General features: G+C 39.3%; 1 protein-coding gene across 2 annotated transcripts in view; it reads right to left on the reverse strand.

Annotated features, from left to right (window-relative positions):
• Positions 1-1,016: 1,016 nt before the first annotated feature.
• The window catches only part of SPATA18 (spermatogenesis associated 18), a 42,995-nt gene continuing 27,436 nt past the window's right edge, over positions 1,017-16,575 (reverse strand). For both annotated transcript variants that reach the window (XM_003268370.2, XM_003268369.2), the window contains 4 exons: positions 15,741-15,864; positions 13,258-13,341; positions 3,731-3,776; positions 1,017-3,423 (listed from right to left, as the gene is read on the reverse strand). In XM_003268370.2, coding sequence (XP_003268418.1) covers positions 3,416-3,423; positions 3,731-3,776; positions 13,258-13,341; positions 15,741-15,864 — 262 coding nt within the window. In that variant the 3' untranslated portion in view covers positions 1,017-3,415. The remainder of the gene's footprint in view (positions 3,424-3,730; positions 3,777-13,257; positions 13,342-15,740; positions 15,865-16,575) is intronic.

A 16,575-nucleotide genomic window follows, 5' to 3' on the forward strand; every position in this document is an offset into this window, starting at 1 on the left:
CATGTATTTAAATCCTTCAACTGATATATAACATTTTCTCTTTTAATTTTGCTGTACTCTTATTTTATTTATTTCTTCCATCATATCTGCTCTCTATGACACAAAAATCACCAAGGAATGCAACTGGACATGACATAAAGCTCATAAAAACCAGAGCCTTGTCCACCACTATATCCCTAGAAGTGTATATTATGGGTAGCACAGAGGAGGTATTCAATAAGACTATGAATGAATAAATGAACAATCAATAAACAGAAAAACTGACACTGTATGTCATGAGGAAACAAAAAGAACAGGATAGAATCTTCCTCTGAAATAAAAGTCAGTCTTGGAACAAGACTGAATAGTGTATCGGATGAACAGATTCCTTACATATAAAGTTGACACATCTTGATTGCTGTGGTAGGTGAAATAATGTAAGTGAAAGCTCCATAAAAATGGTAAAGCACTACTCAGACAGAGTGTCTTGAACATGACAATGAGCTGTGAATAAAATAAAGCTAGCAATTAAGGCTACAATATGGAATTGCGGCAATCTCATGGTCTTCCTCAGAGCAGGGTGCAGTAAGTATTTCTGAATGAATTTGTGGTCCTGGTTTGGACCACAGACATATCTGATATGGTTTGGTTCTGTGTCCCCATCCAAATCTCATCTCAAATTGTAATCTCCATGTGTCGAGGGAGGGACCTGGTGGGAGGTGACTGGATCATGGGGATAGTTCCCCCCATGCTATTCTTGTGATAGTGAGTTCTCACAAGATCTGATGGTTTAAAAGTGCTTGGCAGTTCCCTCCTTGCGCTGTCTCTGCTGCCACCTTATGAAGAAGGCACTTGGTTCTCCTTTACCTTCTGCCATGACTGTAAGTTTCCTGAGGGTTCTCAGCCATGCAGAACTATGAGTCAATTAAAAAACCTCTTTCGTTATAAACTACCCAGTCTCAAGTAGTTCTTTATAGTAGTGTGAAAATGGACTAATACAGAGATTATAGATGGGTAAAGGACATCATTGAACTTGGGACTGTGGAAGGAAAGCATTTTATTGCAAATAACTAATAGTTACAAAAGCACTTTTTAAATGTTATTATTAGATGTTAAGTCGAAAATTTAGAAACTAACATTTACCCAGGTTACAAAATAAGAACTTTTCATTTTTCAAAGTTTCTAAGGGTAAGGTACATCCCCAGATAAAATGAGTATAGGCCAGTCTCCTTTGGCTTTGTGGATTCTTTCCAAAAATTTTCCAGACTATTTAGCTTTCCTTGTGTAGTCACAGCTCAAATTAGAAACTTAAGAAACAGCAAGTGGCCAGGCAGGGTAGAAAGCAAATAAACTGAGCTACCTGTGCCTTTTTCCAAACCAGTATATGTGCTTGGCTCCTGAAAAAAAAATTCTGATATGTAGGCATTCTCGCTACTTAGTGAGATATTAATGAAGACCTTTCAACGTATAACACACAGTAACTGTTGCATGGTTTTAATAAACACTTGAATTTTCCAGGAATGCGACTGCTGTGTAAATCAGGGCAAGACTGTAAGGTTTTTTTGTTTAAAACATTAACGAGAGTTGCCCACCACTTCAGAAAGTCACATCCAATGATAACACCATGATTTTCTGTTGCCAGTACACACATTGATTTTCATTTGTAGCTGGTGGCTCTACATGCAGGTTCAGCCATCTAATGAGTTAACTTTATCTTCTAGGGTGGTTATACCCAAGCTTTTTTATTGAAATAAATTTTATTTTATTAAAAGTTGCCTTTTTTTCTGCTTTATATTATAGTTAGGGTACTATGTTCACTGCTTAAAATTGTATGTGCACATAGATGATTATATTAACTTTAATTTTCATTTCATATTCAGAATGAAATACTTGTTATAAAAGGGAACATTGAGTCTGCAGGGTTAAGAGGGGCACTAATTGTATCCAACCTCCTCACCCTATGATAAAACCGAGGCTCAGAGAAGTGAAGTAACTTGCTCAATGCCACAAAGCAAGCTGATGACCAACATGGCTAGCAGTTACCTAGGCAGACAGTGCTTCTTCCAGCACACTGCATTGCTTCAAAGTGATGACTATGCAAATGTGCAAAGAGGGCAAAAAATTCAACTCATACTTCAGAATGAGGTGGTCACCATTAGACCCAAGGGGCAGGCACTGAAGAGGTCCCCCAAACCTCCAGCACAGGGGTAAGATGCTTTAGAGAAGCTGTTTGTTTTATTTTCACCTGAAAAGCATCAGGTGCTGGTTCTGGCACTGAGCTTATGCAAAACTGAGCTGAGGCCAATTCAGTGTCTCTCTCAAAGGTATATGGAGAAAGTAGATGTTTGTGAGGCGTGTGTTTAAGGCTGACTTAAGAGTGCAAAAAAGGCAGAAAGAACATTACTTATTGCAAGAAAGCAACACTCCATTCTTATCTTGAACGTGAAGTTTCAAAAATATTTGACAGTGAAGAAGTCAAGGGATATATACTCAATTTAAAATCAGTAAATGGTGCCCCTACTTTTGGGCCTTGAGTTTAAGGAGTTTTGGTCAGACAGAGTTCAATAGGAGGTCTGAATTTGCAAATAACTAGGTAGAACAGGTGAAGAGCATGTCCCAAGAAACTTTTATATATAACACATGCATTAAAACAGTTTGAAATATTCCCAGGAGATAGGCATGAGGTAATTAACATTTATCTCAAAGCTGGCTTCTAATCAAATCACTGCTCTACATTTATGGAACAAGGAAATTCTCTAAACTAAGTAGCTTTGACATTCATCACTCAACTAAACCAAACTGGGCACTCTCAAAATGAGAACAGAAAAGCAAGCCAACCAATAAATATGATTTGTTGGCTAATATATAAAGAAAATATATCTTAAATTATCTTCTACACTTAGCCTTAAGTCACTGCTACTAACATGAGCTCCCCAACCTGAGATGAGGGCTGTCTTCCAAACCTTAAGAGGAAATTAAAACACCTAATATTGGTTTTGAGCTAAAGCTGATACCAACAATTATATTTACGATCCATCTGCAAACTAAAATGGTTCATCTTTTCTTTTAGCCTCAGCATGGTAAATGCCTTCCACTTCAGTTCACATAGTTCCCATAAAAGAGCCTAGTGTTTTGAGATGGAAATCCTGAACCTTTGTAACGGACTTTACTTCGAATGAATATGATCCTAAATGCCTATACAATCATTTTTATGAAATTAATGGAATTAGTATCTATAAAATAAAATAGAATGCAATATATCTAAAGTTACAAATGTGCCAAGCCAAAACATTTAACTCTCTGTGTGGGGCGATACACAGAATTGCCTTTTGACATTATCTTAAGTGAGGTCTGAGGCAGACACAGAAGGCAGATGGAGGCACTGGAGAAGGCAGCTGTTTCCATGCACTGGGGCAAAGGAGCAGGTCTGGTGGTTTTAAAATCCTAGGGAGAAAAATAGACAGTTCATTATTATGGTCACTTTCTTCAATTTCCTTTTGGAAGCACCTAAATGAAAGAGGCGGTTAATCTAGGTTTATGGCAATGAAGCCTCTTGGTTGGAAGCTCCTTCTACATGACCCATGGGACCTGCCACGGTACAATCAGCCGGAGGCCCAGACATGAATGGTGTGAGGAGTAAGAAAAAGATGCTCTCTAGGAAGCAAAGCATTTATTTTGCTGCTCAGTGCTAAGTACTAGAAGGAGTATTAAAAAGCAGAAAATTTGATCCATCTGAACTAATCCCACTTACTTGGCAATCCACATCTTATTGGAGAAGGACTCCGACTTCGAGACATCTGGAAAATATAAAGGAATAATGTGAATTACACAGTAGATGGAGCTCAAAGGATGAATTCTTTTGACATATTTTTTTTTTCCCTAAAACCAACCAAATAGCTTGCTCTGAGGCACTTTAGCACTATGATTTTTCGCCCTAAGGTTGACTATTGTGATTTTTTTTAGACTTCTGAAGTATTGGTTTAAATTATATTATTAGTTAAAAGCTGGGTTCAGTGGCCTAAGAGCAGCCATACTGAATTCAGTGCCTTCCAGAAAATAAAAGTATTTATTAAAACTCACAAATTAAAGCTAAAATGATGATATAATCTCTGGAAGATCCTTTATAAAAATTATAAGTCATAAACTCTGCTCTATTAAGAAGGGTCACCAGGCAACCAGAAAATCTTCATCTTTCAAATCTCACCTTTACTTTCACTAAGTAGAAGGTACTGCATTAGAACCACAAGTCTGTGACATAGCTGGTCAGGCGTAACTGGCTACAAGCATCATCCTTGCTCTGAGCTTTCAAACACTCTAGATAAATAGATGCTGATAAAGACGGAATCCATTCTGGATGAATCAAGACCCCACATAAACAAAAATAAACCTGACTAACCAAAAATATTTGTATTTTATTTTGCAGGTATACCCAGTTTTGTTGTGGCAAGAGGATGATGGAAACAGACAGAAAGTTGGCTGAAGTCGTACCTTTGAAATTAGATTTTATTCTCATCTAAAGTTTAAATTAATGTGTTCTTTCTGAGCACAACATGAGAAAGAAAGAGAAGGTATAGGGGATTCTCACAGAGGACATTGCCCATGAATAAGCCTTTCAATGGGAGTCCGGAGTTACAATTTGCCATGGTTGTTGCACAGTAAGTGTCTAATAGTATTTTCTTCTGATATGCCATTTCCTTTTAGAATGAGGAATTGTGGTTCTCTCAGTATCATGCTCCCAATGTTTCCTTTTTATTTACCAGTCCACTAAGTGCACTATTGTTTTGCTTTTACTTACCATAAATACTTATTCATGAAAAAAGATAATGAAGCTATATGAAAATCTCTAAGAGCAAAAGGATTGTGTCAGATGCATGACTTTTCCATTTCCCTATCATTTTTTAGGTCATTTTCTTCACCTGAATATTCCTTCCCAATTTCCTAGCCCATTGAAATTCCACCCATTCTAAAACACCAAATTAAATACTACTTCCCCCATGAATGCCTTCCTCATGACCAAATCTGGGAGGAATCTCTATCTCATCTGATGACTCTAGCCCTTTCTGCTTCTTTTATTGACTATCATATTGTGTCATATTATGGATGTATTGGTTTGTTGACTGTATCACATTCAGCTAATCTGTTTAAATCATAATAATCTTTCTCTTTCCTATATTTTATTTTTCTTTTTAAGTTTAGGGGTACATCTGCAGGTTTGTTATATTGGTAAAATCTTGTCATGGGGAATTTCTGGACAGATTTTCATCACCCAGGTATTAAGCCTAGTACCGATTAGTTATTTTTCCCGATCCTCTCCCTCCTCCCACCATCCACTCTCTGGTGGGCCCCAGTGCCTGCTGTTCCCTCTTTGTGTCCATGTGTTCTCATCATTTAGTTCCAACTTATAAGTGAGAAAGGTATTTGGTTTTCTGTTCCTGTGTTAGTTTGCTAAAGATAATGACCTTCAGCTCCATCCATGTTCCTGCAAAGGACATGATCTCGTGATCTTCCTATATTAAGATCTATTCCGAGAAGATAACTTGCTTTTGTCATTTTTGTGTCCCTCCCAAATCTAGCATCCATCAGATCCGGAAAGAATGTATGATAAGGAGCACGCAGGAGTCACAATAGATGCTCATTAAAGTCAGTAAGGGGGAGGAGATTCAAGATGGCCAAATAGGAACAGCACTGGTCTGCAGTCCCCAGCGAGATCAACGCAGAAGGCAAGTGATTTCTGCATTTCCAACTGAGGAACCCAGTTCATCTCACTGGGACTGGTTGGACAGAGGGTGTAGCCCATGGAGGGCGAGCCGAAGTATGGCGGGGCATCACCTCACCTGGGAAGTGCAAAAGGCCAGAGAATTTTCCCCCCTACCTAAGGGAAGCCGTGAGGGTCTGAGCCTGAGGAACTCTGGCACAGATACTGCGCTTGTCCCATGGTCTTTGCAACCCGCAAACCAGGAGATGCCCTCCAGTGACTACCTCACCAGGGCCCTGGGTTTCAAGCACAAAACTGGGCGGCCAATTGGGCAGACACCAAACTAGCAGCAGGGGCTTTTTTTTTTTTTTCCATATCCCAGTGGCTCCTGGAATACCAGCAAAACAGAACTGTTCACTCCCCTGGAAAGGGGGCGATGAAGCCAGGGAGCCAAGAGGTCTGGCTCAGCAGGTCCCACCCCCACAGAGCCCAGGAAACTAAGATCCACTGGCTTGAAATTCTCACTGCCAGCACAGCAGCAATCTGAGATCTACCTGGGATGGTTAAGCTTGGTGGGGGAGGGGTGTCTGCCATTGCTGAGGCTTGAGTAGGCAGTTTTACGGACACAGTGTAAACAAACTGCTAAGAAGTTCAAACTGGGTGGAGCACACTGCAGCTCAGCAAGGCTGCTGTGGCCAGACTGGCAGATTGCTCCTCTTTGGACAGCGCATCTCTGTAAAAAAGGCAGCAGCCCCAGTCAGGGGCTTATAGCAGACTTAAATGTCCCAGCCTGATGGCTCTGAAGAGAGCAGCAAACCTCCCAGCACAGCATTCGAGCTCTGCTAAGGGTCAGTCTGCCTTCTCAAGTGGATCCCTGACTCCTGTGTATACTGACTGGGAGACACCTCCCAACAGGGGCCAACAGACACCTCATACAGGAGAGCTCTGGCTGGCATCTAGCAGGTGCCCCTCTGGGTCAAAGCTTCCAGAGGAAAGAACAGGCAGCAATCTTTGCTGCTCTGCAGCCTCCGCTGGTGATACCCAGGCAAACAGGGTTGGGAGTGGACTGCCAGCAAACTCCAGCAGGCTGACAGCAGAGGGGCCTGACTGTTAAAAGGAAAAGAAACAAACAGAAAGGATTAGCATGTCCACTCAAAGACCCCATCCAAAGGTCACCAACATCAAAGACCAAAGATAGATAATTCCACAAAGATGGGGAAAAACCAGCACAAAAAGGCTGAAAATTCCAAAAACCAGAACACCTTTCCTCCTCCAAAGGATCACAACTCATAGCCAGCAAGGGAACAAAACTGGATGGAGAATGAGTTTGATGAGCTCACAGAAGTAGGCTTCAGAACGTGGGTAATAACAACTCCAAGTAAAGGAGCATGTTCTAACCCAATGCAAGGAAGCTAAGAACCTTGAAAAAAGGTTAGTCGAATTGCTAACTAGAATAACCAATGTAGAGAAGAACATAAATGACCTGATGGGGCTGAACACAGCACAAGAACTTCATGAAGAATACACAAGTATCAATAGCCGAATCGATCAGGCAGAAGAAAGGATATCAGTGATTGAAGATTAACTTAATGAAATCAAGAGAGAAGACAAGATTAGAGAAAAAAAGGATAAAAAGAAACAAACAAAGCCTCCAAGAAATATGGGATTATGTTAAAAGACCAAATCTACATTTGACTGAAAATGTAATTGAAAGTGATGGGGAGAATGGAAACAAGTTGGAAAACACTCTTCAGGATATTATCCAGGGGATATTTCCCAACCTAGCAAGACAGGCCAACATCCAAATTCAGGAAATACAGAGAACTCCACAAAGATGCTCCTCAAGAAGAGCAACCCCAAGACACATAATCATCAGATTCACTAAGGTTGAAATGAAGGAAAAAATGCTAAGGGCAGCCGAAGAGAAAGGTTGGGTTAACCACAAAGGGAAGCCCATAATACTAACAGTGAATCTCTCTGCAGAAAACCTACAAGCCAGAAGAGAGTGAGGGCCAATATTCAACGTTCATTAAAGAAAAGAATTTTTAACCCAGAATTTCATATCCAGCCAAACTAAGCTTCATCGGCAAAGGAGAAATAAAATTCTTTACAGACAAGTAAATGCTGAGGGATTTTGCCACCACCAGACCTGCCTTACAAGAGCTCCTGAAAGAAGCACTAAACATGAAAAGGAAGAACCGGTACCAGCCACTGCAAAAACAAACCAAAATGTAACGACCACCGACACTATGTAGGAACTGCATTAACTAATGGGCATAACAACCAGCTAGCATCATAATGACAGGATCAAATTCACACATAACAATACTAACCTTAAATGTAAACGGACTAAATGCCCCATTTAAAAGACACAGACTGGCAAATTGGATAAAGAGTCAAGACACATCAGTGTGCTGTATGCAGGAGACCCATCTCACTTGCAAAGACACACATAGGCTCAAAATAAAGGGATGGAGGCATATTTACCAAGGAAATGGAAAGCAAAAAAAAGCAGGAGTTGCAATCCTAATCTCTGATAAAACAGACTTTAAACCAACAAAGATCAAAAGAGGCAAAGAAGGGCATTACATAATGGTAAAGGGAACAATGCAGCAAGAACTAACCATCCTAAATATATATGCACCCAATACATAAAGATTCATAAAGCAAATTCTTAGAGACCTACGAAGAGACTTATACTCCCACACAATAATAGTGAGAGACTTTAACACTCCACTGTCAATATTAGACAGATCAATGAGACAGAAAATTAACAAGGATATTCAGGGCTTGAACTCAGCTCTAGACCAAGTGGACCTAATAGACCTCTACAAAACTCTCCACCCCAAATCAACAGAATATACATTCTTCTCAGCACCAGATAGCACTTATTCTAAAATTGACCACATAATTGGAAGTAAAACACTCTTCAGCAAATGAAAAAGTATGGAAATCATAACAAACAGTCTCTCAGATCACAGAGCAATCAAATTAGAACTCAGGTCTAAGAAACTCACTCAAAAGCATACAAATACATAGCAACTGAACAACCTGCTCCTGAATGACTACTGGGTAAATAACGAAATGAAGGCAGAAATAAAGATGCTCTTTGAAACCAATGAGAACGAAGACAACGTACCAAAATCTGTGGGACACATTTAAAGCAGTGTTTAGAGAGAAATTTATAGCATTAAATGCCCACAAGACAAAGCAGGAAAGATCTAAAATTGACACCCTAACATCAAAATTAAAAGAACTAGAGAAGCAACAGCAAACAAATTCAAAAACTAGCAGAAGACATGAAATAACTGAGATCAGAGTAGAACTGAAGGAAATAGAGACATGAAAAACCCTTCAAAAAATCAATGAATCCCAGAGCTGGTGTTTTAAAAAAAATCAACAAAATAGACATACCGCTAGCCAGACTAATAAGGAATAAAAGACAGAAGAATCAAATAGACACAACAAAAAATAATAAGAGGGGTATCAACACTGATCCCACAGAAATACAAACTACCGTCAGAGAATACTATAAACACCTCTTCACAAATAAACTAGAAAATCTAGAAGAAATGGATAAATTACAGGACACGTACATCCTCCCAAGTCTAAGCCAGAAAGAAGTCAAATCCCCGAATAGAACAATAACAAGTTCTGAAATTGAGGCAGTAATTAATAGCCTACCAACCAAAAAAAGTCCAGGACCAGTTGGATTCACAGCCGAATTCTACCAGAGGTACAAAGAGTTTCTGGTACCATTCGTTCTGAAACTATTCCAAACAATAGAAAAAGAGGGAATCCTCCCTAACTCATTTTAAGAGGCCAGCATCATCCTGATACCAAAACCTGGCAGAGACACAACAAAAAAAGAAAATTTCAGGCCAATATCCCTGATGAACATCGATGCAAAAATCCTCAATAAAATACTGGCAAACTGAATCCAGCAGCACATCAAAAAGCTTATCCACCATGAACAAGTTGGCTTCATTCCTGGGATGCAAGGCTGGTTCAACATATGCAAATCAATAGACGTAATCCATCACATAAACAGAACCAATGACAAAAACCACATGATTATCTCAATAGATGCAGAAAAATTCAACAAATTCAATAAAATTCAACACCCCTTCATTATAAAAACTCTCAATAAGCTAGGTATCAATGGAACATATCTCAAAATAATAAGAGCTATTTATGACAAACCCACAGCCAGTATCATACTTGCTGAATGATAAAAACTGGAAGCATTCCCTTTGAAAACCAGCACAAGACAAGGATGCCCTCTCTCACCACTCCTATTCAACATAGTATTGGAAGTTCTGGCCAGGGCAATCAGGCAAGAGAAAAAAATAAAGGGAATTCAAATAGGAAGAGAGGAAGTCAAATTGTCTACGTTTGCAGATGACATGATTGTATATTTAGAAAACCCCATCATCTCAGCCCAAAACCTCCTCAAGCTGATAAGCAACTTCAGCAAAGTCTCAGGATATGAAATCAACGTGCAAAAATCACAAGCACTCCTATACACCAATAACAGACAAACAGAGAGCCAAATCATGAGTGAACTCACATTCACAATTGCTACTAAGAGAATAAAATACCGAGGAATACAACTTACAAGGGATGTGAAGGACCTCTTCAAGGAGAACACCAAACCACTGCTCAAGGAAATCAGAGAAGACACAAACAAATGGAAATACATTCCATGCTCATAGACAGGAAGAGTTAATATTGTGAAAATGGCCATACTGTCCAAAGTAATTTATAGATTCAATGCTATCCCCATCAAGCTACCACTGACTTTCTTCACAGAATTGGAAAAAACCACTTTAAAATTCATATGGAACCAAAAAAGAGCCCTCCTAGCCAAGACAACCCTGGGCAAGAACAAAGCTAGAGGCATCATGCTACCTGACTTCAAACTATACTACAAGGCTAAAGTAACCAAAACAGCATGGTACTTGTACAAAAACAGATATATAGATCAATGGAACAGAACGGAGGCCTCAGAAACAAAACCACACAGCTACAAACCATCTGATCTTTGACAAACTTGACAAAAACAAGCAATGAGGAAAAGATTCCCTATTTAATAAATGGTGTTGTGAAAACTGGCTAGCCATATGCAGAAAACTGAAACTGGACCCCTTCCTTACACCTTTTACAAAAATCAACTCAAGATGGACCAAAGACTTAAGTGTAAGACCTAGGACCATAAAAATCCTAGAAGAAAACCTGGACAATACCATTCAGGACATAGGCATGGGCAAAGGCTTCATGTCTAAAACACCAAAAGCAATGGCAACAAAAGCCAAAATTGACAAATGGGATCTAATAAACTAAAGAGCTTTTGCACAGCAAAAGAAACTATCATTAGAGTGAACAGGCAACCTACAGAATGGGAGAAAATGTTTGCAGTCTCTCCATCTGACAAAGGGCTAATATCCAGAATCTACAAAGAACTTAAACAAATTTACAAGAAAAAAAAAACAACCCCATCAAAAAGTGGACAAAGGATATGAACAGACTCTTCTCCAAAGAAGACATTTATGCAGCCAAAAAACACATGAAAAAATGCTCATCATCACTGGTAATTAGAGAAATGCACATCAAAACCACAATGAGATACCATCTCACACCAGTTAGAATGGTAATCATTAAAAAGTCAGGAAACAACACATCCTGGAGAGGTTGTGGAAAAATAGGAATGCTTTTACACTGTTGGTGGGAGTATAAATTAGTTCAACCATTGTGGAAGAGAGTGTGGTGATTCCTCAAGGATCTAGAACTGGAAATACCATTTGACCCAGCAATGCCATTACTGGGCATATACCCAAATGATTATAAATCATTCTACGATAAAGACACATGTAGACATATGCTTATTGTGGCACTACTCACAAAAGCAAAGACTTGAAACCAACCCAAATGCCCATCAATGATAGAATGGATTAAGAAAATGTGGCACATATACACCATGGAATACTATGCAGCCATAAAAAAGGATGAGTTTATGTCCTTTGCAGGGACATTGATGAAGCTGGAAACCATCATTCTCAGCAAACTATCATAAGATCAGAAAGTCATAAGTGGGAGTTGACCAATGAGAACACATGGATACAGGGAGGGGAACATCACACACTGGGGCCTGTCGGGGGGTGAGGGTCTAGGCGAGGGATAACATTAGGAGAAATACCTAATGTAGGCAATGGGTTGATGGGTGCATCAAACCACCAGGGCACGTGTATACCTATGTAACAAAAGTGCATGTTCTGCACATGTAACCCAGAACTTAAAGTATATATATAAAAAAAGAAAAAAGTCAGTAAGGAAGCTGGGTCTCATCAACCGCAGGAGTTTTTGGTTTTGTTTTTGTTTTGCTGAGGAAGTTTTGCAACTTTGGGGCTACAGCTGCATGCTAGAGGCAATTTCAGAAAAGCGTGTAGGGTTGCCGGATGTGATTCTCCTTCTCTACCACTCTCTCTAAACAAAGTTGAACTAATATTTAATTATTATTTGGAGGAACAGCACATTGTTAGCCTATTTGGTGTCCACATGTCTTGGTCTAGCCCTGTATTCAAAAGGCACTGACTAAATATGTGTTGAATAAATGTATAGTGGTGAATCATAATTTTTTGACTGTTTTGGGGAGTTTTGTTTTGTTTTGTTCAAGACAGGGTCTCACTCTCTCAGCCAGGCTAGAGTGCAGTGTGGTACAATCACAGCTAACTGCAGCCTCGACCTCCCTGGGCTCAGGTGATCCTCCCAGCTCAGCCTCCTAAGTAGCTGGGACTATAGGCACATGCCACCATGCCTGGCTAATTTGGGGGGGAATTCTTTGTTATGCCCAGCTAATTTTGGGGAGGATTTTTGTTTTGTTTTGTAGGGACAATGTTTCCCCATGTTGCCATAGCTGGTCTCAAACTCCTGGGCTCAAGAAATCCTCCCACCTCAGCCTCTGAAAGTGCTAGAGTTACAGGTGTGAGCCACCCTACCCAGCCCATAATAATGTTTTTAGGGATGTTATCTTCATAGCTTTCATGATGTTTTTGCTGCTATTTTTTTCTTTAACAGAAGTATTAGCAATTTTTCCAAAAACTAATACACACAAAAAAACCTTATTTTTTCTAATTTGAAGTTGAGGACACATTAATACCTGCAATGCCCTTTATAAAGTATTGAAATCCAGACCATTTGAGCAATTTCTCTAAACTCACACACAGATTTCTAGAGGAACCAGGGACTTGTGCCAAGATCAGTTGACTATGGTATCCCATTCACTCTTCAGTCCGCTATCTGATCTCTAATAGCCCATTTCATCCAAAGATAAAAATAAAACTATGAAATACATAAAATCTACTATTCTTTGAACTAAGAAAGAAAGATAAAACTACCTCTACTCCTTTCTAGAATAATAAAATATTTAGCCCACAGTAGTATAAAAATCAATTTGGAGCTAGCATTATTGCAACAGGTTCTCTTTCCACCTGTAGACTTATAATCACGTCTTTTGTACTGCTGAAGCAAAAAAAAATGCCAACCATAGATGAATTTTGTGTAAAAATGATTAGATAGATATGTACCATGTTCAAACCAATTTGGCTACGTGGGCAAATGGGACTTAAACTCCTGCTTCGACATCGACTTAGAGATCGCACGGAATTCCACTTAAAAAAGAGAGAGAAGGAGAGAGACATAGTCAGGGGTTTGTTAAAACTGCCATGGCTCAAAACAACATGCATATCTCACAAAATAAGAATTTTACTTATACGATTACACTTGCCCATTACTGATCATCCGCACAAGCTACACTCCTTTCACCTCCTATAGCTGCCCAATATTTGGCAATAACTTCAGGTACTTTTTAAATAGAATCCCATTACAATGAACCTTGGAATATTCTGGTGTTTGATGCCAGTAGAATGTTTTTATGAGTAAGCTATTGGAAATTACATAGGAGTTTGTTAGTGCTGGAGAATGTAAACTCCATGTGGGTAGAGATTTGTATCTGTTTTATTTATTGCTAAATCTCTAGCACATAAATACAGTGTTTGGGTCATAAATAACTATTGAATAAATAAATATCATTGGATGAATGAATGGAACACCACTACTGCCTATCTGTTTTCTAACTAAATGAATAAGAAGAAAGCTATATTCACTAAAATGAGATTTTACTGGTAAAATCCTTGAAATTTCCCAATTCAATCCCTTTCTTTTCCAAGTTCTTTCTTTTAGGAAGAACTTCCTATTATTTTGTTTTAGGATTTAAGCTTGGACAAATGTTCATGATATGCTTGATGGGAGAGAAGAAGGAAGTTAAAAGGCAGTTGCTATTTGATGCAAAACATAAGAATAATGGGTATTTCTTCTCCCTCCTTCCCAAACTGCACAGCAGATAAGATCTTCTTAACAGAGTGTGACTGCTGTAGGAGCAAGAAGTATGTTTTATTGTAGAACATGTGTAGCTGTTGGATCAATAAAACCCAATTTCTATTTCTATGGACTCAACATTTTTTTTTTTTTGACAGGATCTCAGGCTGGGTATGGTGGCTCACGCCTGTAATCACAGCACTTCGGGAGGCTGAGGTGGGTGGATCATGAGGTAAGGAGTTTGAGACCAGCCTGACCAACATGGTGAAACCTCATCTCTACTAAAAATATGAAAATTAGCTGGGCGTGATGGCATGCACCTGTAATCCCAGCTACTTAGGAGGCTGAGGCAGGAGAATCGCTTGAACCCGGGAGGCAGAGGTTGCAGTGAGCCAAGATCGTGCCACTGCACTCCAGCCTGGGCAACAGAACGAGACTCCATCTCAAAAAAAAAGAAAAAAAAAAGACAGGATCTCACTCTGTCACCCAGGCTGGAGTGCAGTGGCACAATCATGGCTCACACAGCCTCAACCTCTCCAGCTCAAGCAATCCTCCCTCCTCAGCCTCCCAAGTAGCTGGTACTACAGGTATGCACCACGATGCCCAGCTAATTTGTTTAATTTTGTAGAGATGAGGTCTCGCTGTGTTGCCCAGGCTCATCTCAAACTCCTCAAACAATCCTCCTGCCTTGGCTTCCCAAAGTGCTAGGATTACAGGTGTGGGCCACCATGCCCAGCTAAGGGCTCAACATTTATGGAACAAAACATTTTAAGATAGTATTCACTGTAATGGGGTTTTTAAGCTACAAAAACCCTTTTCTTAAGTTCTTTTAAAATAAAATATTCCCCTTCTCCACTGTATGTATGAAAGCTGCCATAAAGCACTTCCCCTATTCTTCAGTTCAAGGAGAACAGGAACAGAGATCAGCCAGCTGTGGGCATCATCTTCGACTAAGGGGCTTCACTTAACTCTTTCTAGGAAAGGCAGGGGTAAAAACTACATAACATAAACTATGCAGAATATCCAAGCACTACCAGTTCCATCACCCAATCCCCACCACAAACACGTACACACCCACATGCTCACATACGGTACCTAAGACTCCATTTTAAAGGCTGTTCAAGTATTTAACATTCTGTAGGTTCAAAACATTCTATAACCAATGGATATAGGAAGCAACCTTCCCAAACTGATTGGTTCCTCTCTCCCACCTCCTCTGCCCTCTTTGTCTCCATCCCTCCCCTCCATACACATCATACCAAGGAGAGAAAAACAGGGCACATTCACAGTTTCCCAAAATAGAGAATTGTCAGTAAAAATTTGGCAAATAGTTTCCTGAAAGTTAATTGGTTTTAAGTGCTTAGGATTACGGAAATCCTCCTACAAGATAACTTCAAAGGGCTTTGTTTTTAAAATATCATAATAATTCTAAGATGGAGGAGGTAAATATGACTGATTCCATCTTCTAAATAAAGCAAGAAGTAAAGAAATTACTGCCAGGAAATTATGCAGAATTATGGAAGAATCAAAGAAAAGAATCAGTTCTTTTCAAGATCATCTCCGATCTCTCCTTTGTATGAAATCTTATCAACTCTTTATAAACTTCTTTTATAGAATCTCTGGGTTTATAAATGTTCTCGAACTTGTGAATCAAACACTTGGGATGAATTGTCACTATGCAAGGCCACCGTACAAAAGCCCCTCTCCTGGTGACAGCTTCTCCCTTCATAATGACACAGTCATTCTCCATGAGAGCAGGCCACACGTGATAGAGGACTAAGGGAGCAGTGAAATCCGAGTCGTAGCTGCGGCGGTATCTGTTTTCAATATACAAAACAAGAAAGAGAAGTTAAGCAATTATGGAGCATATCTAGGGGAAAACATCAGTGTGAATTTTCTTTTTGTATTATGCTCAGATCTGAGTAAATATAGATCAAATTCTGTTATTAAAGGATGTTTGTAGCCTCTTAGAATAGGAACTAATGATAACTGTGACCCAGCATGGATGCGCTGAGACCAAGTCATGTCAAACTAATTGTATTCCTTCTCTTCTCAGGATTACAAGAGTTGCAATTCAGGGGAATTCTACTAGCTATCTGAAGTCCCATCAGGCTTCCCGTAGAATTTTTCATGCTGTCTTTGTGGACAAAATAAAAGAAATATAGGAGGATGATTAACTTAAGTAGGTGGATTGGAAACTAATTAAATGATCATATCCAAAAAGGGATAATTAATGGATCAACAGAAACCTGAAGGAAGTTGCTGAGGGCTCTCTCTCAATCCCGTGGTAAGTTATCATGTTTATGAATGAGTTATATGAAATATAGAAAACATGCTCAAAGATGCAGGTGGTTAGCAAAAAAAAAAAAGATGACATTAATTAAAAATAGCTCAACAGGCTGGAACAATAAGCTGAATTTAATAAGATAAAATAAAATGTGAATACATATGAGGTCCTATAATTGAGTCTAAAAAGCATTTGCACAAATAGAGGAGATATATGGTTTAGTCACAGTACAAGTAAAAAT

This window comes from Nomascus leucogenys, chromosome 9, assembly GCF_006542625.1.
Source record: "Nomascus leucogenys isolate Asia chromosome 9, Asia_NLE_v1, whole genome shotgun sequence".
In the NCBI taxonomy this organism is placed as follows: Eukaryota; Metazoa; Chordata; class Mammalia; order Primates; family Hylobatidae; genus Nomascus; species Nomascus leucogenys.